At 39.8% G+C, this 24,287-nt stretch overlaps 1 protein-coding gene across 1 annotated transcript in view; it reads left to right on the plus strand.

Moving 5' to 3' along the window:
* Window positions 1-24,287, plus strand: part of RPA1 (replication protein A1) — a 51,885-nt gene that overhangs the window by 13,986 nt on the left and 13,612 nt on the right. The window contains exons 3-7 of the mRNA XM_024737287.1: window positions 956-1,034; window positions 1,668-1,776; window positions 9,942-10,030; window positions 20,802-20,894; window positions 23,297-23,429. Coding sequence (XP_024593055.1) covers window positions 956-1,034; window positions 1,668-1,776; window positions 9,942-10,030; window positions 20,802-20,894; window positions 23,297-23,429 — 503 coding nt within the window. The remainder of the gene's footprint in view (window positions 1-955; window positions 1,035-1,667; window positions 1,777-9,941; window positions 10,031-20,801; window positions 20,895-23,296; window positions 23,430-24,287) is intronic.

Genomic DNA, 24,287 nt, shown 5'->3' on the forward strand with positions numbered 1-24,287 from the left:
TGAGTCAGTAAGCCTGATGGTCTGTCTCCCTGTTACTCCCAAGCTCCCTGCCAGTCATCTTTTTTTTTTTAAGGCAAATATTCCCAGTTTTATTATTTTATTTTATTTTATTTTATTTTTTAAAATTTTATTTACTTTTGGCTGCGATGGGTCTTCGTTGCTGCCTGCGGGCTTTCTCTAGTTGCAGTGCATGGGCTTCTCATTGCGGTGGCTTCTCTTGTTGCGGAGCATGGGCTCTAGGCGTGTGGGCTTCAGTAGTTGTGGCACACAGGCTCAATAGTTGTGGCTTGTGGGCCCTAGAGCGCAGGCTCAGTAGTCGTGGCGCACGGGCTTAGTCGCTTCCCAGCATGTGGGATCCTCCCGGACCAGCTTGAACCCGTGTCCGCTGCATTGGCAGGCGGATTCTTAACCACTGTGCCACCAGGGAAGTCCCTCCCTGCCAGTCATCTTAAGGCTGTTTTTGTATTTCATTTTCTTCAGAAAGCTGCCTCTGATTTCCTTTAAGCTGGAATAAATGTCTTGTCATTATGTGCACACCTCTGCTATGTCTCTCCGCCTCCGCCTCCACCCCAGTTATAAGCCTCTTCAGGGCAAGGATTTTTTCTTCCATTTTGTATTTTTATCATGTTTCCTACATAGTACCATACATATATTAGGTGCCTTATTGTATGTTTTTTTAAATTAATTTTCAATCAAGTTTGAGTTAAGGGAGAGAGAAGAGTATTGGCAACCTATTTTATTCTCGTTTATGTTATGTTTAATAATGTTAGTAGAGAGAGGTTGGTGGGAGAATCATCAAATCCAATTTTCTTTTACTTGGATTTAGGTGTCGAGAGTGGGCAAGCATTTCAGTTGTGTTGAACTAATGGCGAATGCACTCTCCTGCCACTTAAGTTTACTGATCCCTGGGGACTGAGCAGACAACCTGGCTAATGAATCATGTTTTCTCTCCTAGAACATCCGTCCCATTGCTACAGGGAATAATCCACCCCGTTATCGACTGCTTATGAGCGATGGATTGAATACTCTGTCTTGTACGTATGATGTATAAATCTAGGAATTTATATTTAAATAATAAAAGCACACCCAACACTTTGATTGCATTCCAGAAGTCTCCATTGGCTTGGCTCTGCCTTCAGAAAGACAGAATTGCAGCTGGCAGAGAGCATTCTAACAATAGACTGGTTCGAGTGGAAAGCTGCCACTTGGCTTAATTTTGTCTAACTGGTGCTCTGTGCTTTCTTTGATTAATTTCCCTTAGGATGATATTGACATTTAGTGAATATGATTGGTTAGCTGTCCTATACTTGTCTTTTTGGGGTTTTATTTCTGTGCTGGAAGCTTTACAGGGAGAAAGGAGAGAATTTGCAGAGTATATACTTCCTGTCTCTCGTCGCAAGGTGAAGGACCTAGGAAAGATTTTTTAGTCTTTGTCATGAAACCTGAATGATGGAGAAGATGATTTGGAGCACTTTAAGAAATACTTAATTTCAGAGTAGGAGCAGCTGTTTAATGCACAGCAAATTAATACTGTTTTTCACTGTGCAGAGTCTGAGTAGTTTTAATATTTAAGGCATTGTTTTTCTTTAATGGTACAGGTGTGATCAGCTTTTAGATTGTCATGACTGAAATGTTGTAGAGACTGAAGTCATCTCTGTGCTTTTCAGCTTTCATGTTGGCAACACAGTTGAACCGTCTTGTTGAGGAAGAACGATTGTCTGGCAACTGTATTTGCCAGATTAACCGATTTATTGTGAACACTCTGAAAGATGGAAGGTATGTGCTATCTTTTTTTCTGTTCTGTTGTGTTGTATATTGGGACTAATTTTTGAACAGACAAGTTCATTGGATGCCAAAATTCAATTAGAAGTCGAAAAGCTTTCAGCTAAGAATTTACAACTATTGAGTTCTGAACTCAGGCAACTAAAATGTGGCACCAAAAGGAGAAGAATATGGAACCGAACTGGAAATTTCACAGCAGGAAATTAAAGCCGAATTCAGAAATCTTATTTCTAATCTCTTCAGCAGCACTGATTTTAGGAGTCTCTTTTTAAGTATCTTTTAATGAAATGGGATCACTTGTTAGGGCAAAAGAAGATATAATTAATTATGTAACACTGCCCTTTTTGCAGTCTTGAATCTTTCATAGTAAACAGTTTCTTCAGCCAACAGAGTATGCTAAGTACCTACAAGATGCTACATTGCTAGAGATACAGTGGTGAACAGAACTGTTATTCACACCTGATTAACCACTGCTGAAATATGACGTTTTTTGTTGGCTAGCAGAGTCATATTTGCCAAATCTAGGGCAATTTAAAAGTCGAAATAAAAATAGGGACTCCCCAGTGGTCCACTGGTTAAGACTTTGCACTCCCAATGCAGGGGGCCTGGGTTCGATCCCTGGTCAGGAACTAGATCCCACATGCTGCAACTGAAAGATCCTCATGCCGGAGCAAAGATCCTTCACGCGGCAACGAAGATCCCGCCTGCCACAACTAAGACCCTGCGCAGCCAAATAAATAATTAATTAATTAAATAATTAAAAGTAAATAAGTAAATAAATAAATAGTAACAGACTGCAACCTACTGAATAAAATAAGAATTCATAAGTCCATACTAACTTAATGAATACGGGGGGGGGGAAACAGAAAGCTTTTTCTTACAATAGAATGCCATCTAAAAATGTAAATGGATTGATGGAATTAGAAAATCACCATTTGGCAACCGTCATAGTATTAATTCAGGCAGGAAACATTAATAGGTGCTATATAAGTTTCCTGTGGCTGCCGTAACAAATTACTGCAAATTTGGTGGTTTAGAACAACAGAAATTATTTTCCCTGGAAGTTAGAAGTTGAAGTCAGTTTCACCGGGCTGAGATCATGGTGTTGGCAGGGCCCGGCTCCTTCTGGGAGATCTCTGGGAGAATCCATTCCTTGCCTCTTCCAGCTTCTGGTGGTTGCTAGCATTCCTTGGCTTACGGCTGCAACACTCCAATCCCTTCTTCCATGGTCACATTACCTCTTCTCTGTCTATGCCAGGTCTGCCTCTGCCTCCTTCTTAGAAGGATATGTGGTTGCTATTAAGGCCCATCGGATAATCTGGGATAAAATTGCCACTTCAATCCTTAGTTTAATCACATCTGCAAAGTCCCTTTTTGCTATATAAGGTAACATTCATAGGTTCCAGGGATTAGGACTTGAATAGCTTTTGGTTGGGGGTGGTCATTTAGCCTACCACAGATGCTGAAACAAGTGGTAAAAATTTGAGGGAGGAACAAGTTATTTATAGGGTAAAAGTACCTCCCCAGAGCATAATTATTAATTGTAAAAGGAAAAGAAGCAACTTTACAGTGGAGAAAACTGGCAGACAGCACCTTATTCCAATGATTGACGTTAACATTACCAGTAATGGGACAAACAGAAGTCATGTATTACCTGGTAGGATACAGTGGGAAGAACATTGCATCAGTACTATTATATTCTTGCCAAAGATGCATAATCTGTATCTAATCATGAGGAAGCCTCAGGTAGATTGAGGGACATTCTATAAAATAACTGATTTTCAAATTTCAAGCATGAAGGTAAAAGAATCCTTCCAGATTCATGGAGTCTAAAGAGATATAATTAAATATAACAAGTGATCCTGAACTGGATCCTATTGCTCTTAAGCATATCATTAAGACAATTTATGAAACTTGAATGGATTCTGTGGATTAGATGGAAGAATTCTTTATGTTTCAAGTTCAGTAACTTAACCAGGCTATGTCTCAAATGTCAGTGGTTCCCTTTTTTTTTCCCCCGCCGGTGCATGGTACCCTTTCAGTCTGCAGTTAGGAGTTAGCTCTTTCTTTTGGATGAAATGGTTCTGTTATTCCTTAGTGATCTTTTCTGTTTCATTTGAGTTCCAGTTTTTACTTATGTTTCTGTTTCATTTGAGTTCCAGGATAACTTTGTTCTCCATGTATGTCTCCAGTTTGCTCTAGTCTTTTTTCTAATGCGTGCATTGGATTCATTTAAGATTTTCCAACGTATTATATATTATAGTTCAGTTTTGAGCTTTCTCTGTTCTGTTCCTTGGCGTTCATAGTTTAAGTATTAGAGGTATAATGATACTGCTTTTGTTCTGTTTTCCTTAACTTTGCAAACACCCTTTTCTCCTCAGTCTCTTGTCTCATCTCAGCTTTTGACTTTTATTGAATTCTTAGTCTTTGCACACCACACCTGGGAAGTATTCCCTTTCTTGGCTTATGCTTTCCTCTAGATGGGATTGTTAATTGTCTCTGCCTCTTCTGTTCCTTTTATTTTTATACACTGTTGTGTGTTACATTGTTGCTATGTTATTTCTTTTTATCTTGTTCATGCTTAATGTGGACAGTTCTGTCCAGACTTCATTTGCTCTGACATAGTCTAGTCTAGGTACATCCCCTTGCCAACCTTCCCACTTGGGACCTGTTATCTTCCACTCCAGGCTACCTTGGAGTGCTTGAGTGGTGCTTTCTAGCCACTTTTCTCTCCTCTAGGGCATGGTATAGGGGAGGGTGGAGAGCTTTGCTGTGGTTGAGTACTATACCTCGAGCTCCATTCACTCCAGTCTAGGGTGGAGTTCCACTCCTGTGAGCTTTGCCTTATTTCACCGCCTCAGCATGGCTGCATGCCGTGTGTTCCTTCCTGCCTCTGCTGAGAACCTGTGTGTGTACGACCAGGTTTATTCCTTACCTTGATGGTCAGTTAGGTTTTTTTTAATTTATTTAATTAATTAATTTATTTTGGCTGTGTTGGGTCTTTGTTTCTGTGCGTGGGCTTTCTCTAGTCGCGGCGAGCGGGGGGCCACCCTTCATCACGGTGCGAGGGCCTCTCACTGTCACGGCCTCTCTTGTTGTGGAGCACAAGCTCCAGACGCATAGGCTCAGTAGTTGTGGCTTACAGGCCTAGTTGCTCCACGACATGTGGGATCTTCCCAGACCAGGGCTCAAACCCGTGTCCCATTGCGCCACCAGGGAAGCCCTGGTCAGTTAGGTTTGATGGTCATTTAGGTTTATTCCCAACAGGGCTTTAGCAGTCATCCTTGTACGTTTATCTTTACATGCTCATGCTGTTATTTCTTAGGCGTTGTGGGGATCAAAGGACGTCTGTTGTAGAAAGTATACCAATTAACATACTCATGAGCCTTGTGTAAGAGTACCTGTTTCTGAATAGGCAGATACACAGACAGAAATTAGATTCGTGGTTTCCAGTGGCCGGGGAATGGAGAGTGACTGCCATGGAGCACAGGGTTTCTTTTTTGGGGTGGTAGAAATGTTCTGAAGTTAGGTAGTGGTGATGCTTGCACAATTCTGTAAATATACTAAAAACCACTGAATTATACTTTTAAAGGATAAATGTTATGGTATGTGTTCAATAAACCTGTTTTTAGGGGGAAAAATACTTGTTTCCCCTTAACCTTGTCAACATAGCAGATATTACTGATTTTTAAAAAATAGTTGCCAGTCATCATTATTTTAACTTAAATTTCTGTATTATAAAAGGAGAACAATAGATATACAAAATAATAAATTCCCCTGTTAGTGAGGTCAAGTGTCTTTTCATATACTTACTCTTTGTACTTCTTCTCTGAAGAGCTTTTGATGATATACTTTGTCCTTTGTGTGTGTGTGTGTTCAGGGAGATGTGGAGGATGCGCTTTGTAAATCAGGGATATCAATTCTTTGTTAGCTAATTCTTTATTAGACCTTGTAGTCTACCTTTATAGACTGTTTATGGTGTCTTGTGATGTGGAATTAAAGAATTTTTTTAAAATTTAGTCAATTTTGTCCATTTTTTTCTTTATGGCTTCTGAATTTTGTATTTTGCTTAGGAAGCTTCCTGACTGGGTTATTTAAAAATACTTCTTAGTTCTTCAGACATTCTGTGGATTTTTTAAAATAGATTTTGGTTCATCTGAGGTTTTTTTTTTTTAGTTTTAAAAGCAGTGAGATTATTTTAAGTTATTTAAGGTTTTGGTTTTTGTTTTTTATTGAAGTATAGTTGATTTAGAGTATTGCATTAGTTTCAGGTATGCAATGTAGTGATTTGATATGAGGTTTACTTTTATATAGGGTATGAAGGAGGAATTTAGCTTAATTTTTCCCAAATGGTTAGTCCATATCATGGAAGACTTACAGTAAGGAGCTTATTTTATTCTAAGTGTGATGGGAAGCTATAGGCTTTCGAGCAGGGGAGTATTGGTACAATTTGATTTAAGTTTTTTAAAGTTTCCAAGAGATTATTTTGATAGCTATGTGGAGAGTTGATGGTTGGTGACAAAAAGAGATAAAGAGAGACTAGTATTCCATTTATCTGACTCTGTTCTGTTTGCCATCTTTTCCTTTGATCTGCTTGTCTAGTCTCGTGTCAGTGCCAGAGTTTGTTTTTTCTTTCTGGTGACATCTTGAGATATAGTCCATATACCATACAGTTCATCTACTTAAAGTGTAAAATAGTTTTTACTATATTCAGAGTTGTGCAGCCATTACCACAATTAATTTTAGAATATTTTATTGCCCTCCAAATAAACCCGGTACCCTTTAGATATCACCCCCAAACTCCCTATCCTCCCCAGCCCTAGACAACCACTAATCTACTTTCTGTCTCTATAGGATTTGCTTATTCTGGACATTTCTCATAAATGAAGTCATATAATATGTGGTCCCTTGTGGCTGGCCTCTTTTACTAAGCATGATATTTTCAAGGTTCATCCATGTTGTACCACATGTCAGTACGGCATTCCTTTTTATGGCCAAATAGTATTCCATTGTATAGATATGTCACATTTTGTTTATCTAGTTGTTTGGACGTTAGGGTTGTTTCCACCTTTTCGCTATTATGAATAATGCTGTAGACGTTTGCGTACAAGTTTTTGTGTGGACATGTTTCCGTTTATTTTATATATATCTAGGAGTAGAATTGTGTGTCAAATGGTAACTTTATGATTAAGTTTTTGAGGAACTGCCAGATTATTTTCCAGAGTGGCTACAGTAATTTACATTCCCTCTAGCAATGTATGAGGCTTCCAGTTTCTCCACATCTTCATCAACACAGATAATTACATCTGCCATAGTGTGTCCAGGTAAAGTATCATCTGTAGAATATTTTAGTAACTTACAGATGATGTCTTCCTTTACTTTTTTCTCCCCCCAAATTTTTTTCGTAGTTTTTCTTTCTTTTTTTTTTTTTTGGTTTATTTTTGGCTGTGTTGGGTCTTTGTTGCTGTGTGCAGGCTTTCTCTAGTTGCGGCAAGTGGAGGCTATTCTTAGTTGTGGTGCTCAGGTTTCTCATTGTGGTGACTTCTCTTGTTGTGGAGCACGGGCTCTAGGCGCACGGTAGTTGCAGCATGCAGGCTAAGTAGTTGTGGCTCGCGGGTTCTAGTAGAACACAGGCTCAGTAGTTGTGGTGCACGGGCTTAGTTGCTCTGCGGCATGTGGGATCTTCCCACACCAGGGCTCGAACGTGTGTCCCCTGCATTGGCAGGCAGATTCTTAACCACTGCACCACCAGGAAGCCCACCTGGTAGTTTTTCTATATTTATTCTTCTTCTTCCATGTTTATTCTTTCAAGTATCAAAAAAACCACAAAAGTCCTGTCGGAATACAAAGAACTGCAGTAAATTTACATAGTATTTGATACTAAGTCCATTCAGGAATATGGTGTGTGAATCCCTATATATCCTGTTTTCAGATTATCACTTGATATCCAATCTTGTTTTATCTAAATGCCTTCCACATCTACCCTCCTCTATGATTTTGAAGCAAATCTTGAACATATTTCCTCCACAAATATTTTAGTATATATCTTTAAAAGGTAGTAATTCTTTTTTAAAAATTCCATTTTTACACCTAAAATATCAAATATTCTGTCACTGTTCAGTTTCCAACTATTTGTGTGTGTGTGTAATTAATTTGTCTGTATCAGAATCCAAAGTAAAGTTCTCACTGCAGTAGGTTGATAGTTCTTTTAAGTCTCTATGAATCTAGGTTCCTCCTCCATATCTTTTATCCTCCCTTAGTGTTTGTTTGTTGAAGGAACCAGGTCATTTGTGCTTTATCCTCATGCACGGTTTCCCATAGTCTGGATTTTGCTGGTTGTATCTTTATAAAGTTGTAATGTGTCCTTGTCATCTGTGTTCTCTGTAAGTTGATATTGGTGTATTCTTCTGATGTGCCGCTGGATTCTTCTTGCTGATATTTCAGTTAGGACGTATGTATATTACAAAATAAAATTAGTGGGGTTTTTTTAGTGGGTTTTTTCTTAGGTTTTGGTATTAGGGTAATGCTAAATGATAATCCTTCCATTTTTCTATGTTATCCAAAATTTGGATACTTTTGGAAGGTAGGTAAAATACCACAAATATCTATCAGAGTTTTTATAGTGAATCTGTATGTAATATTCAGAAACAGATAGTTTCAAGCTTATCTTACTGAAGTAATATAACCTTGTTACGAAAACTTGATAAAGGTAGCACAAATCGATCAATTGCATGTGAAAATCCAAACTACAGCAGTCAGACCATTTAAAGAATCCATCACAATGAGGTTGGGCCTATTATTGCTAAAATAATTGCTCCAGACCATCTACTCTTTTTTTTTTCCTTTTGGCTGCGCTGTGTGGCATACAGGATCTTAGTTCCCTGACGAAGAATCAAACCTGTCCTCCCTCCAGTGGAAGCATGGAGTCCTAACCACTGGACTACCAGGGAATTGAATTTCCCATCTACTATATTTAATGTCCGTCTCAACTGTGCTAATTCAGGCCCCGTCAGTTCTTCCTTCTGCTGTTCCCCCTGCCTCCAGTTGTGTTCCCCTCAGATTCCTTCATACTGCAGTCCTCTTTAAAATACGAACATGATCGTGACATTCTTGTTCAAGCACGTATTGAGCAATGACTGTGGACCAGTTGCTACAGTAAACACTGGAGGATACCTGCCATTACCGAAAGTGCAGTTTAGTAAGAGAAATAGATAATAAATAATGAATATACAACTAAAATATATTATATGTGAGTAAGTAATCAAATAATGAACATAATTAACCCAAATATTAATAATTATATGTCAATATATATTAATTAAACCTGAGAGAAGTGACCTGAAGGAAAGAAGTGATGGCTGTAGAAAGGAGTATAACAGAAAACTGATCTAAACCAAAGATTAAGGAAGCGTCTGAATATTAGATGAGGCAGAATGAGAGACCATCACAATCAGAAAGCGGCGTGTACAGAGGCCTTGTGGCAGGAGAGAGCGGAATGTACACCAAGAGCTGGAAGGAAACAGATGGTGGAGAGCAGAGCACCACGGGGAAACGGCGCGAGATGAGCTGGAGAGGTTAGTGCGAGGCCAGACCTTACAGAGCCTTGTAGGCTGTGTGAAAAGGTTTTTAACCTTTGGCCAAAGGTCCTTGAGAAGTTATTGAAAGGTTTTAATCAGAATTAAAGATGGACAAAGAATTGGAAGTTCTTAGTTAATAGTAATCACAATTAAAAAATATCTGTAGTCATGGTTTTCACTGGGAAAAGGTAATTGTTCAGCGAAGTATATGTTTCTGAAAACAGATCATCTCTTGTGCCACATATTCTTGGGTTTAGTAATCTAAATTCTTACCATGTCATTTGCTCCTTGAAGATACAGTATGTAGTAAGGACACTGCATTTTAATTAAGGAACTAGCTGGGAAATGAAAACGCTGCAATCATAAAAGCCCTTGATAATGATACAATGAAAGATTAAGGGAAATGTTTATGTAGGAATTGATATCATATGTTTCTCAAGTTATTCAGTAATGAAAAACAATTGACAAAGGGAAATAGTTTTATCACAGTGATTATTGGGGGAAGCTTTTTAAGTAGCTTGTCGTTTGAAGGGCTTCTGAGTTTATTTTTTCTAACATGTTTCTATTTGTTTGCCTTTGTAGGAGAGTGGTTATTTTGATGGAGTTAGAAGTTTTGAAATCAGCTGAAGAAGTTGGATTAAAGATTGGCAATCCAGTGCCCTATAATGAAGGTAAAATGTTTTTTATAGGTTGTAGCACTCAGTTGAATACCTCTTCATAGATTTGGAATTCTTCCTTTTGATATAGTTTGATTTGTTACTCTTACTAAAACTAGTGATTTGGGAGTCTAGCAACCAGGTTATTCTTTCATTGTTTTTTTTTTTCAATACTGAAGAAATGATGGTAGGACTCTGTAAAAGAAAACCTCTCCTCTGTTTTTCTCTACACACAACAGTCATACATACTTCTGGCTCTTCTGTGACCAGATGTATGGGGTTTTTTCTTCCCCCTGATAAGCAATTCTCCAGTTCTCTGTGGACACCAGCTGGGTCTCCTACAATTCAATTTAGTTCTGACACTAGCTACCTGGAGTTAGCCTCAGATTTCACAGGGTAAGGGCTCAGTTCCACTGGACTGCCTCCACCCCTCACCCCCGCTCCCCTTCAGTCCAGAGTCCAGGCTGGGACTTCCCTGGTGGCACAGTAGTTAAGAATCCGCCTGCCAATGCAGGGGACACAGGTTCGAGCCCTGGTCCGGGAAGATCCCACATGCCGCGGTGCAACTAAGCCCGTGCGCCACAACTGCTGAGCCTGTGCTCTAGAGCCCACAAGCCACAACTACTGAGCCCACGCTCCGCAACTACTGAAGCCTACGTCTCTAGAGCCCGTGCTCCACAACAAGAGAAGCCACCGCAATGAGAAGCCCGCGCACCGCAGGGAAGAGTAGCCCCTGTGTGCCGCAGCTAGAGAAAGCCCGCGTGCAGCAACAAAGACCCAATGCAGCCAAAAATAAATAAATAAAATTAAAAAAAAATAAAAAAGTAAGTCCAGGTTGTTATCTGTGCTTCTGACCAGCTAGCTATAAATTGTAGCTTCCTACAACTCCCTCCTCAGGTTCAATTAGAGTGATTTGCTAGAGTGGCTCACAGAACTCAGAGAAACAATTTACTTACTAGATTACCGGTTTATTACAAAGGCTATAACTCGGGAACAGTGAGGTAGAAGGGCAGGCATAAGGCGAGGTATGGGGAAAGGGGTGCAGAGCTTCCATGCCCTCAGGGTGTGCCGTCTGCCTTGGACCTTCATGTGTTCACCAACAGAGGCTCCCCAAATCCTGCCCTTTGGGGTTTTTATGGAGGCTTCCTTACTTGGGCATGATTGATCGAATCATTGGTGATTAGTTCGATCTCCAGCCCCTCTAGCAATTATTTTGAATAGCTTAGTCTTTAATGTCAGTCTCCCAAAAGGGGAAGAAGAGAAAAATGAAACGGGAAGAAAGAGTGCCAGCCCTTTAAATCCCTGGAAGGCACTTCGTCGAGGGCTTAGGGCTTGCAACACTGGAGGAAGCAACAGCAATGGTCACTGTCTCTTTGCACCTCTGTGATCAGAAGCAGCATTCACAGCACAGATCCCCAGTATATGGAGGACAGGGTCCTTTCTGCCCACCTCAGTTCCAGAAACTGTGTGCAGACTGCTCCAGGAACAGGTCCACTGCTGTGTGCCACATGGCTGAGGGGTGGGGAATGGGTAGCTGTTACTGTGCTAAGGGCTGGTATTGGTGGAAATTCACCAACCAAGCCTTCCCTTGAAGTTGCAAGCCTTCTGTAGACTTCTGAATTCAAAGTAGTTATAACAGATGAATTCTGCCAGGGCAGTTGTAGTCTAGGTTGAGAGATAGATTCCTGGTGCTTCCTACTCTGCTGTCTTTCCAGAATCCTTTCAACACTGATTATCTCTTGATAATAACTTTTATTTTCTTGTGAAAATATATAGGAAAGCCCAATGAAATCAGAAAAATTTAATTAAACAAGAAAGACAATAATAGTTTAGAAAAAACGTCAAAGAATCATCAAATCACTGACTCGAGAAGGCTTGTCTGCCCCTCCATCAAGTCAAATAAACATAAAATTAGAGGGAATTACCTGGTGGTCCAGTGGTTAGGACTCCATGTGCTCACTGCTGAGGGCCCGGGTTCAATCTCTGGTCTGGGAACTAGGATCCCACAAGCCGTGCGGCACGGCCAAAAAAAAAAAATTAGAGCCTCATTGTTCACCAAGATAAATTCCAGATTTGTTTAAAAAGTTAAAAAATGAAACCATTAAAAATAAAACTAGGGACCTCCCTGGTTAAGAATCCACCTGCCAATTCAGGGAACACGGGTTCGATCCCTGGTCCGGCAACATCCCACATGCCGTGGAGCAACTAAGCCCGTGCTCCACAACTACTGAGCCTGCACTCTAGAGCCCATGAGCCACAACTACTGAAGCCCGCGCGCCTAGAGCCCGTGCTCCGCGACAAGAGAAGCCACTGCAATGAGAAGCCCGCACTCAGCAATGAAGACCCAATGCAGCCAAAAATAATTTAAAAAAATAAATAAAGAGAATGGCGGGCTTCACTGGTGGTGCAGCCGGTAAGACTGCACTCCCAATGCCGGGGGCCCAGGTTCAATCCCTGGTCGGGGAACTAGATCTCACATGCATGCCGCAACTAAGGCATCCCCATGCTGCAAGTAAGGAGTCCACATGCCGCAATGAAGATCCTGCATGCCGCAACTAAGACCTGGCACAGCCAAAATAAATAAATAAAAATAAAATAAATATTTTAAAGAAATAAAAGAGAATGGGGCTCTATAAATGGATTGGAATAATTCACAATGAATATTTGATTACATTAAAATTTAAAATTTTGCATGTTAGAAAGGTGTGCAAACATAAACTAGGATAAAATAGTTATAAAAGATAAGTCTGACAAAGTGTTAGTCTTTAATATTTACTAAATTTTTTACAAGGAAAAATTTTTTAATATTTATTATTATTATTATTGATATTATTTTTTTCAAGGAAAAATTCTCCAGTAGGAAAGCAGGCATTGGATGAGAAGAAACACTTCACAGTAGAAGGAAAACAAATGGCCAATACATAAGAAAAAATATTAACCCTTACTGGTCATTTTTGTCTTGTTCCTTTAACTATTACGTCTTGTTCCTTTAAGTATTATATTATGTTAGCTGTAGGTTTTTCATAGATTCTTTTTATCACTATGAGGAACTTTACTTCTATTCCTCGGTTGCTGAGAGTTTTTATCAGGAATAAAAGGTGAATTTTGTCAGATTTTTTTCTGTGTCTGTTGATGATCATGTCATTTTTCTTTTTTCATTGGTTAATTACATTCATTAATTTTTGAATGCTAAACCAATCTATGATTTCTGGGGTACGTATTATGTCATGATCTCTTTCTACTTTTTATGTGTTGTTGGATTTGATTTGCTAAATCAAGCAAATCCACTTGATGTGATTTTGTTTAGAATTTTTTTTTTTTTTTAAAGAAGATGTTGGGGGTAGGAGTTTATTAATTAATTAATTTATTTTTGCTGTGTTGGTTCTTCGTTTCTGTGCGAGGACTTTCTCTAGTTGTGGCAAGCGGGGGCCACTCTTCATCGCGGTGCACGGGCCTCTCACTATCGCGGCCTCTCTTGTTGCGGAGCACAGGCTCCAGATGCGCAGGCTCAGTAGTTGTGGCTCATGGACCCAGTTGCTCCGCGGCATGTGGGATCCTCCCAGACCAGGGCTCGAACCCGTGTCCCCCACATTGGCAGGCAGATTCTCAACCACTGCGCCACCAGGGAAGACCTGTTTAGAATTTTTACATCTATATTATGATGGGTATTGGTCTGTAATTTTGTCATATCTTGTCTAATTTTGGTATCATAGTAATCCTGGCCTCAGAGAATGAGTTAGAAAGTGTTCCCTCTTAAATTTTATGCAAGAGTTTATGTGGAATTGGTATTAATTCTTTCTTAAATATTTCGTAGAGTTTACCAGTGAAACCATCTGGCGCTGATACATATATATTTTTTTATGGAACGGCTTTAAACTATAAATGCAGTTTCTGTAACAGATACATAGTCATTCACATTGATTGTGTGTTGCAAGAAATCTGACCACGTTATTTAAGTTGTTGAATTTATTGGCCTATATCAAAGTAAATAGAATAAATGTTCCAATTAAAAGGCAGAAACTATTAGATTGGATGAAATAAATATAGTCCCTTATTATCCTTTCAGTGTCTGTAGAAACTGTGGTGATGTCACCTCTTTTAGACTTGATATTGGTGATTTGTGTCTTTTTTTTCCTGATAAGTCTGACTAGGGGTTTATCAATTTTATGGACCTTTTCAAAGAATGAAGCTTTTGCTTTCCATTGTATATATAGACCACATCTTTTTTTTTAAATTTATTTATTTATTTTTACTTTTGGCTGTGTTGGGTCTTCATTGCTGTGTGCAGGCTTTCTCTAGTGTGGCGAGCAGGGGCTACTCTTCTTTGCGGTACGCGGGCTTCTCATTGCAGTGGCTTCTCTTGTTGTGGAGCACAAGCTCTAGGCACGTAGGCTTCAGTACTTGTGACACACGGACTCAGTAGTTGTGGCTTGTGGGCTCTAGAGTGCAGGCTCAGTAATTGTGGCGCATGGGCTTAGTTGCTCCATGGCATATGGGATCTTCCCAGACCAGGGCTCGAACCCATGTTCCCTGAATTGGCAGGTGGATTCTTAACCACTGTGCCACCAGGAAAGTCCCTTCAGGTGGTTTTTTGTTTTGTTTGTTTGTTTGTTTTGTGGCCATGCCATGCAGCTGCAGGATCTCAGTTCCCCGACCAGGGATTGAACCTGGGCCCCCTACAGTGGAAGCCTGGAGTCCTAACTACTGGACCACCAGGGAATTCCCCCTTCAGGTGTTTCTTAATGAAAATATAACCAAATACATAAATTATATATTTTCACTCATAATCCACTTTGCTTACACCAAAGGCAGGATACTATGTACACTATCCTGTCTCTTTTTTTTATCCTGTTGTGTTTTTTAAAATTTTCAGCCTAGAGATATTTTCATACATATACTTAGAGATCTTCCTTATTTTTATTTATTTTTTTGAGAGTATAGAGTATTCTGTTGTGTGACTGTTCCGTAGTTTAAGCAGCCCTTTATTGATGGGCACTTGGGTGTTTCCATACTCTGGCTGTTAAAACAGTGCCGCAGCAGATAACTTTACACATGTGCAGGTACATGGTCAGAGGGGATTTGATTGCCAGAGGTGAGATTGTTGGATCAATGGATAAATGCCTTTGCGGTAGGTAGATATGCTTGGGTTCCCTCCATAGGATAGTATCATTTTACATTCCAGCAGTATGTGAAAATACTGGTTTCTTCACAGCTATGCCAACAGAGTATGTTGTTAATCTTTTGATTTTTTTTACCAATCTGATAGATGAAAACTCGCCTCTCAATGTAGTGTTTAATTTGTATTCTCAGCAACGTTAGCATCCTTTTAAATATTTAAGGGCTTTTTATTCTCTGTGAACTGTTGTGTTGTCCATTTTTCTTGTGGGTTGTGTATCTTTTTCTTCTCAATTTTCAAGAGAGTTCTTTAAGAAAAAATAGAGGAATTAGTCCTTTGTCTCTGATATGAATTACAACGTCTTTCTGACTTTGCTTATGGTTTTCTTTTTGCTATGCAGCAGTTTACTTTTTTTTTTATGAAGTTGAATTTTCCAGTTCTTCTTTTTTTTTATGACTTTGGGGTTTTGAGCCATGGTTAGAAAGGTCTTCCTCCCTGAGCTGGAAAGGTCTTCACCCATGTTTTATTCTGGTACTTGCGCAGTTTCATTGTTTGTATTTAAATCATCCATGCTGCTTCTCTCTTACAGTTGTGATGTCTCGATTTGTGGTGTTTTGGGCTTCACTTTCACATACTTTGAATTTGTCTCTTTCCCCTAGTTTCACTAAAGATGCAGTCTGTATGTGGGATGTTTGTTTATGGGACGGGTATTCATTCTTCTTGTTGCTGTCTATGATTTTTAGAAGAAGTGGGAAGGTTTTGGAGTAGGTCATCACCATGCTTCTTCCAGAAATGAAATGTTCTAAATTTAGTTTTTACCTACACCAAACATAATAATTTGGTGTTTTATATTGGAAAGGGAAAACTGGAGCCTATTCAGGTAGAATTCTAAAATATTAAATTGGAACATCACAATTGTTTTGCATTAGTAAAACTTTGTTAAAATTAGCACATTGGTTATCTTATTCTCAGCTTTTAGGAAGGAGAGTCAAGACAAAGTGACACTTAGCATCTCTATGAAATCTTCGGATGCCGTAGGGGTGAGGGAGAGATGATTATGCCCAGCTTAGCACCTTTGGCCAGATTTCTTAACATTTTTTATGTTGTATTTAATTGAATGGTTGCTTTGGACATTTTGCCTTTCAGGGGCAAAAGTATTTGAGGTAAAGATGGGGATGAAAGGGTTAAAAGATGCTTACCACTCGAGGTCAGAACTATACAACTATGGAAAACACTCCTTTGTCTCAATGCCCAGTTCCTCTGGCTCTTCCCTTTCTTCAGGTTCTGTTAAAGTGCAGAGGGATGAGACAGAATTTTGCTGTTAAAGAGTATTTGCTATTGAATTTCATTGTAACCGGATCAATAACAACATTGTTACTTGGGCCATCATGAAAATAGTTTTGTCATAGTGACTACTACCTTATGGATGTATTTGACAGAAATGGTTTCTAATTGTCTGTTGGAAAGCAAGGGGACTGTTATTAGTGGATAAAAAAGTTAGATTTGTATCCTCCTAGCACCTAACCCAGACCTGTGACGTATCAGATGACCTGACTCACTAGACCCAGCCCAGAAATAGGCAGAGGAATTCCAAAATGTGCATTGAAATTGTCTCATGGTACTAGTACCACATTAAGTAAAGATACTTACAGAATTTTCAAAATGTGAGAAGTAAAATTTCAAACGCAGTTCATTTTTCATACAGTATTGGGTTGGATGGCTTTAAATCTCCCATATTTACCATTATATATTTTTTAATCAGTATGTATATTAGTTCTATGAACGTACACTATTTCTAACCACAGTATTATACTTAGACTTAAATTTCTTAACTTGTTGCTTAGTTATTAGTATCACTCATTATTGTAAGATACTAGCTGGAATTTTTTTCAGCCTAACTCTGTCCATTTTCTGCCAATAAGAAATTGTAATTATTGAATTGACTCTTCCTTAAATTCTTTGTGGTGGTTGTTAAGAAAGTAATTGTTGATAGAAATTGAGTTTTTTGTTACTCTGTGTACTCTGTTGGCTGATTTTTCTTAGCTGGTGGCTCATTTACTATTATAATGATAATAAAAGTGATAGGTGTGAGTGCAAATAACTTGAGGAGCTAGAGTCTGCTTTTAAATTATCCTATATCCCTCCCGGGTCAGAGCCGGCGATAGGAAGCTAGCATACAGCAAAAAGGTCTAAGAATTATGACCTTGATCCACCTTATTGGAATGATTTGGTTTGCAGGTGACATAAAACTGAAGATTATCAGAAGTTGAATATCTGTATTACTGCTTTGGGGTATAATTTTAATCTTTAGGAAGGTTATTATTTAGTTGTGTACGGATGTCTTTTGCGTCTTCCGGTCATTGGCTGTATCGCAGTGCATTAAACCGAAGGGCACTTGTTGCTATTTAGAATGCACCAACCTTCGTGCCATCCGTTTGGCTTGGGAATGTCTCCTGTCTCTTGGGCCAGATTTACAAATGTGGTCCAAAGCAGGAATTAAGGATTGCTCTAATAAATGGATTAGTAGCTTTTCCTAACTACCAGATATTGTGGTTATTAGTTATGTTTTATATAATTAGAGTTCTGGTTTCCAGAACTGGTTGCTTAGGATTAAAAATTAACTGGATGGTGGTGAAGTTGAATAGATCTAGTCAGACAAACCTGGGTTCGAGACTAGGTTCTGTCTCTTCCTGTGTGACTCTGGGCAAGTTCCTTGACCTCTTAAACCCACTTTTCTCATCTGTTAAATGAGTACAATGATGCTATCTATATATATTTTATAGAGAGAGCTAAAGAGTAAAGGGAACAATGCACTTAACCTTGTACCTGGTACATAGTAAGCATTCAAAAAATTGTAGCTATTATGAACATGTCTATTACAGGGCCTAATTGGAGTCTTGTTAAATATACTATTGTCATTGACTCTAAGACTCCAATGATTATAAAACTATACCATTATATTATGTACTACTAAAAAGAAATTATAGCATTAATTTTAATCCATATGTTAAAATGTTTAAAAATATTGATCTTGCAGTAGGTAAATAGATAAGTTACATTTTAAAAAATTGTGGTAAAATACATATAACATAAAATTGACATCTTAGTCATTTTTTAACTGTTGTATTGTTCAGTGACATTCAGTACAGTCATTGCTGTGCAACCGCCACCACCATCCACCTCCAGAGCTCTTTCATCACCCCAAACTGAAACTCTGTACCCATTAAACAGTCGCTCCCCATTCCCACCAGTCCCTGGTAACCACTGTTCTACTATAGGCACCTCATAAAGGTCAGTTACATTTTGATGGAAATGAATGTAAGAGATCAGCAAGATCCTGTGACCATGTCCTGTTCAGCAAGATACTTGGAGAAGCGGGCATGGAGAGGAGGAAGGGACTTGAGAGTGTACATGTGTTTGAGACAGTGGGAGGGGGAGGAACTAGGGTGGAGTATAGCAGGGATTTGTGTATCTTCATGGTTCTATCTTTGAATGTTTAAATCTTTTGGTTCATTTGAATAAAATTTCATGAAGCAGGTAAAAATACAGATTAAGGGACTTCCCGGGTGGCACAGTGGTGAAGAATCCACCTGCCAATGCAGGGGACACGGGTTTGAGCCCTGGTCAGGGAAGATCCCACATGCTGTGGAGCAGCTAGGCCCGTGCGCCACAGCTGCTGAGCCTGCGCTCTAGAGCCTGCGAGCCACAACTCCTGAGCCCGGGAGCTACAACTACTGAGCCCATGTGCCACAACTGCTGAAGCCCACGCCCTCTAGGGCCTGTGTGCCTCAACTGCTGAGCCCCTGTGCTGCAACTACTGAAGCCCATGCTCCTAGAGAGCCCGTGCTCCGCAACAAGAGAAGCCACCGGGGCTTCCCTGGTGGCACAGTGGTTGAGAGTCCGCCTGCCGATGCAGGGGATACGGGTTTGTGCCCCAGTCCGGGAAGATCCCACATGCCGCGGAGCGGCTGGGCCCGTGAGCCATGGCCGCTGAGCCTGTGCGTCCGGAACCTGTGCTCCGCAGCGGGAGAGGCCACAACAGTGAGAGGCCCGCATACTGCCAAAAAAAAAAAAGAGAGAGAGAGAAGCCACCGCAATGAGAAGCCACCGCACTGCAACAAAGAGTAGCCCCCGCTCGCTGCAACTAGAGAAAGCCTGTGCGCAGCAATGAAGACCCAACGCAGCCAAAAAAAAAAAAAATTACAGATTAATTTTTTCCCAACCACTTGGCCTCAATACTGTTTACTGAGCAACTCATCTTTTCCCTACTGATTTAAAAAAAGGTTCACTGTAGAATTTCAGAATGTTCCTTCATAAGACACATTGTCAAAGGAGAACAGTCCTCCCAAGCAATCTCATATGACACTCTGTAAATTCAGAGGTAATGGAAAAGCTAAAACGTAAACACAAAAATTCATTGTCAGTAATCTTGGCTCTTTTTTCCCTGTAAATGAGGCCTCTCAGTTTTTCTCTCTGTAGGAAGAACTAAATAATCAGTTATGTTTAACCCTTTTAATTTGATGCTAAATTAATTTTACTCTTTAAAGGCACTGTTAACTCCCATTTAGTTGTACCAGTTAAGAGTAACTTTGGCAGGAGGAAAGGAAATCAGTGTGCAGTGTGCCCACGTGAGTTAGGGCCTTGGAAAACCCAGCAGGAATAAACTCAGTGGTGGAAGAAGCAGAGGCAAGGCGGCAGGCAGGGAGCTTTTCCAGGGGTGCTCACCATGTCTGTTCTTAGGGCTCTCTAGGATATGTTTTGAGCTGCACTTGTGTGCTGCAAGCACTCTTAGTGAGCAGCCCGGATTGGGTTGACTTCTACTTTTAGTGCCAATCACAAAGGCAACATCAAATTCCATAAATCTATGATTTTTTTAAAATTAAGTGTATTTTTGCAATTTTAACATTCTTCAGTTTCATAAACATTTGCAGAAGGGGTGAGGGGCAAATAAATACTCTGATGGTGTGGCATTTCTTATTTTATGCTTGAGAGACATGTTCGTTTCCCCTCCTTTTCCTTTTAATCTTACTGTCTCCCCGCCACAGCGGCTTCTGAACTCCATCCTCATCTCTCCTGCTGTGACAGTTCACTAGCCTTCACAGTACCGAAGGCGCTTTCAACTCTTATTTTCCACCAACTGTCAGTTGCAAAATAAGGTTGCTTTGTTTGGGAAGGAAAGGGTAGAATCCTTTCTGAATGTCTTCTTTCCCTTTGAAGCAGGAGCACTTCAGAGACAATTGAACTGCTTTTAGGTTTTTGTTACCACCCAGCTTTTTCTTCTGATAGATCCTGCCGTGAACACAGTTCTGTTGATAACATCGATTTGTTGCTATGGAAATAGTGGTAGTGTCACAGATTCAGCTCAGTAACTTTACTTCAGGTTCAGGTGGGAGAAATGGGCATGGCTTTAGGGGAGAACCTCATTAAAACCAAAAGCTATCAATTATAAGCAGGTGAGAGGTAAATGGAGCCAACCTTTTAGGTAATGAAAACATAAGTGTGAACCCCTAGCACATTCGCTGCATGCAGTTGAGTGCCCCAGCATGAATTCCAACCCACAAGAGTCTTTGACAAAATCACAAATTTACACTTTCTCAGAGTATTTCTTCTACTTAAGTCTCTTAACCCAAATTACTTGCACTAAAATGGTCTTTCTCTTTCGATCACCAGGACATGGACAGCAGCCAGCAGTTCCTCCTCCAGTCTCAGCAGCCAGTCCACCAGCCAGCAGGCCCCAGCAACAGAATGGGAGCTCGGGAGTGGGTAAGGCTGCCACGTGAGGATGCACGCTGATTGTGTGTGGCAGGCTTTCGAATGATGGTTTGAAATTTAGTCTGAGACTAAAGGGAGTTTTCAGAATGCTGTTCATGACAGTTGCTTCTTGCAGAGAATAATTCCAATTCTTCCTGGAATTATTGTAAAGTGTGTGATTGAAAAAATGATTAAAGACTGTCTTTTAGAGATACTTAATACGCTTTTTAAAAAAAAAACAGAATTATACACTGTTCTTTGTTAACAGTTTATCTGGTAGTTTCTCACTTACACCCTCTTGACTTTGTGAATTACATACCTTTTAAATTCTCACCTTTTAACTCTTTAGGATCTGCTTATTAAATTTGGCTTGTCTGTCTCCAGGTTTCCCATCTGGGGCTCTTGTGGGTATTTATCTTAGCTTGAAGACAGTATCATTTATGTTGGTCACAGGTCCTGCTTCTCTGTCTCACGGATGAGAAATAGTTTCTTCTTCTTAACTTTCTCTTCAGCACGTCCTGAGAGGCTGTAACGGAATCACCTTGTTTACTCTCTGGCCTTTGCTTTAGGAGTCTCCTCGTGTGGGATGTTGCCATTGAACATTATGATTTGTAGAGTTTGGTTGGAATTTATTTTTAGAGTTTCTTTTTTCTGTCCCAGCTTCACATACACCACCTATTCCCCTCCCCTCAACTATTAGTTTCTATTTCTCAATGCTAAGATTCTAAGAAAAGCAGGGTTAAGACGTCACTAATGTTTCTGTGAAACTTGCAGGACATAAGTCTTTTGCCCCATTAGTCTTTGATGTTTTTATCCACCTTGCAAGAGCTAGCTATCTTCTATCCATCTCCCGTTCTAAGTGGATCTATTTATACAGAACTCTCAAATTATGTACTGTTGGAGGGGGGTGGTAGAATAGATTATCTAAAATGGTAAAGACCCTAAAAGTTACTTCTTCCTTAGGCTAGAATACAAATAGTATGTTATTCTTCTTCCCACCCCCCACCCCTACAGGTTTATCTTTCCAGTTGTCTATCTTTGGCTTCTATTGAGATTGATTTTAAAAAATCAGTTAACATTCCCTAAACACATAACTGGGTGCTGAAAGAAAAAGGACTGGAAGTGTATGGGGGGGAGGCTGCCTGCCAGCATGAAAACTGTGTATTGTATACTAGGTATGTATATACCCGCACACATAAATATCCTGTGGAGTATGTGTGCTTCCTTGTGTCACCTTGAGGTGATTGTTACTGTCCTGGGTGCTGAAAGAAAAAGGACTGGAAGTGTATGGGGGGAGGCTGCCTGCCAGCATGAAAACTGTGTATTGTATACTAGGTATGTATATACCCGCACACATAAATATCCTGTGGAGTATGTGTGCTTCCTTGTGTCACCTTGAGGTGATTGTTACTGTTATGTGTGTAGTCGTTTCTTGACTCCCCAGTTAGAAGAGAAAATTTGAAGATCTGGGACCGTGTATGTATATTTTTTACTAAGCCCTACAAATGCCTAGAATAGTGCAGTACGGGCTGTGGAAGCTCAATAAATAAATGCCAAGTAATGGAAGATTTACATTTCTAGCCAGATGCCATTCTGAAGAAATGTTTTGATATAGAATATATGAAATCATTGGACTAAATTATCTTTTCTGAATTTGGAGGTTGAAGCTTTATAGAAACAGCGTGCATGTAAAAGATTTCATCTGCTTCTAGGCTTTACGTAACTACTTATCCTTCCCAAGTGCAAGACAGCTTCTTAGGCTTGGATAAAGGAGTCAAGAAGGGGTCACGAAAGCCAGCCACCTACTTGTCTTGAACCGAAAACTGATTCTTGCCCTTTGCTCCCAACTAAACCCAATCCCGTAAACTTCATTCTAGACTTTCCGTGCCTGTAAGACCAGTTGAGAACTGGGAGTTTTCTGGGGATGTTTTGAGGCGATATATTTATGATAGGTATCCTTCACCTCGAATGGTTCACCCACTGTGTCCCTTAATTCCTAGCATTTCCCTTTGCTTTTTCTCTTACGCAACTAGTGACTTGTCATCAGTTTTACCAGTCAAGAAGGCTGATTTTCTTTCTCTGACCCATTATCCTGCCTGTTGATACACGGGAAAAGTTTAAGAGGGTTGACCTCCGAAATAGCAGTGTCTGGATTCATTACCATTACTATCTCGACCTCAGGGCGTAAGTCAGCAGATAGAGTCGTGAACGTCTGTGTGCCCAGCCTTCTTCCTAGATCTGCCTCTAGCCTCCTGTTTCAGTCTCTGTTTGATGTCCAAATCTCTTGATTATTTAAAAGGAAAAACTTTGTCTCTCATCTTGTATGATGTCACTAGTAATTGAGAGTTCTTGCAAAACTTACTATAAAATTTAAATAAAATAATGATTGTCCTTCTTTGTGTTTGTTTTTAAAGGTTCTACTGTATCTAAGACTTTTGGTGCCTCAAAGACATTTGGAAAACCTGGAGGTCCCAGCCTAGGGAACAGCTCCGGGGGAACACAGGCCAAAGTGGTACCCATTGCCAGCCTCACCCCTTACCAGTCCAAGTGAGTTATTTCATGGAATAAGTTTAGAAGGGACTTAGAAAAGAATGTAAGAGGTTATTATGGGCTCTTGAGTTACTTATATGTGAACTTCAGGATTACCACACATAAAATAGGTTTCCTCCTTTTATTTTCTCTAGAGGGGGAGGCGATAACAAATTGTGGCAACCTTTAACTCTCAATAAAAGAATGGCAAAAAGAGCAATCATCCATAGCCTATGGAATTTCATTCGTTTTAAAAGAATTTGAAATTTAAAAGATTTAATGTTTCAAGGATCAATTGGTAGTCCTATGAGTAAGAATAAATTTTCTAATTCAGAAGGTATTTCATCTTATCATATAAACAGGTGACTTTTAGTCTAAAAATTATTACTCTGATTTAGTTGGCTAAAAGAATCTGTGCTGTTTGTATTAACCATAGTAATATAGCCTGAACAGATATTTCTTTTATATGACTTCTTTCCATTCAAAATTAATTTTAGCTGTGGAAAACTAGTGAGTACCCCTTTCAGAATTCTTTCAGCTATGTTTTTGTTTGTTCTTCAGTTCTCTGCAATATAGGGCAGATCCGTTCCCCTGTGAAATGATGAGTAAGGTAGCTAATGTGCCAGCACCTCCACTCAGGATGGGCTCTAGGACTGGATGTCAGACCTCATATCTCCTTTCTTAGTGGCCTCTGTTTGAGGTCATAGTGCTTGAGAGTGTTTTCTTTTGGTGCCTGAACCAACACCGCGTTCCATACCCCTGTATTTATATTCAGTGTGTCTTGGAAACGAGACAGAAGTTTGGCGTCAGTTATATCAGTTCCCATGATTGAAAATAGCGGCAAAATATAATTGCTGGTATTACTGCATTTTCTAG

Source organism: Neophocaena asiaeorientalis, unplaced genomic scaffold (assembly GCF_003031525.2).
Source record: "Neophocaena asiaeorientalis asiaeorientalis breed wild unplaced genomic scaffold, Neophocaena_asiaeorientalis_V1.1 scaffold129, whole genome shotgun sequence".
NCBI classification, from domain to species: Eukaryota; Metazoa; Chordata; class Mammalia; order Artiodactyla; family Phocoenidae; genus Neophocaena; species Neophocaena asiaeorientalis.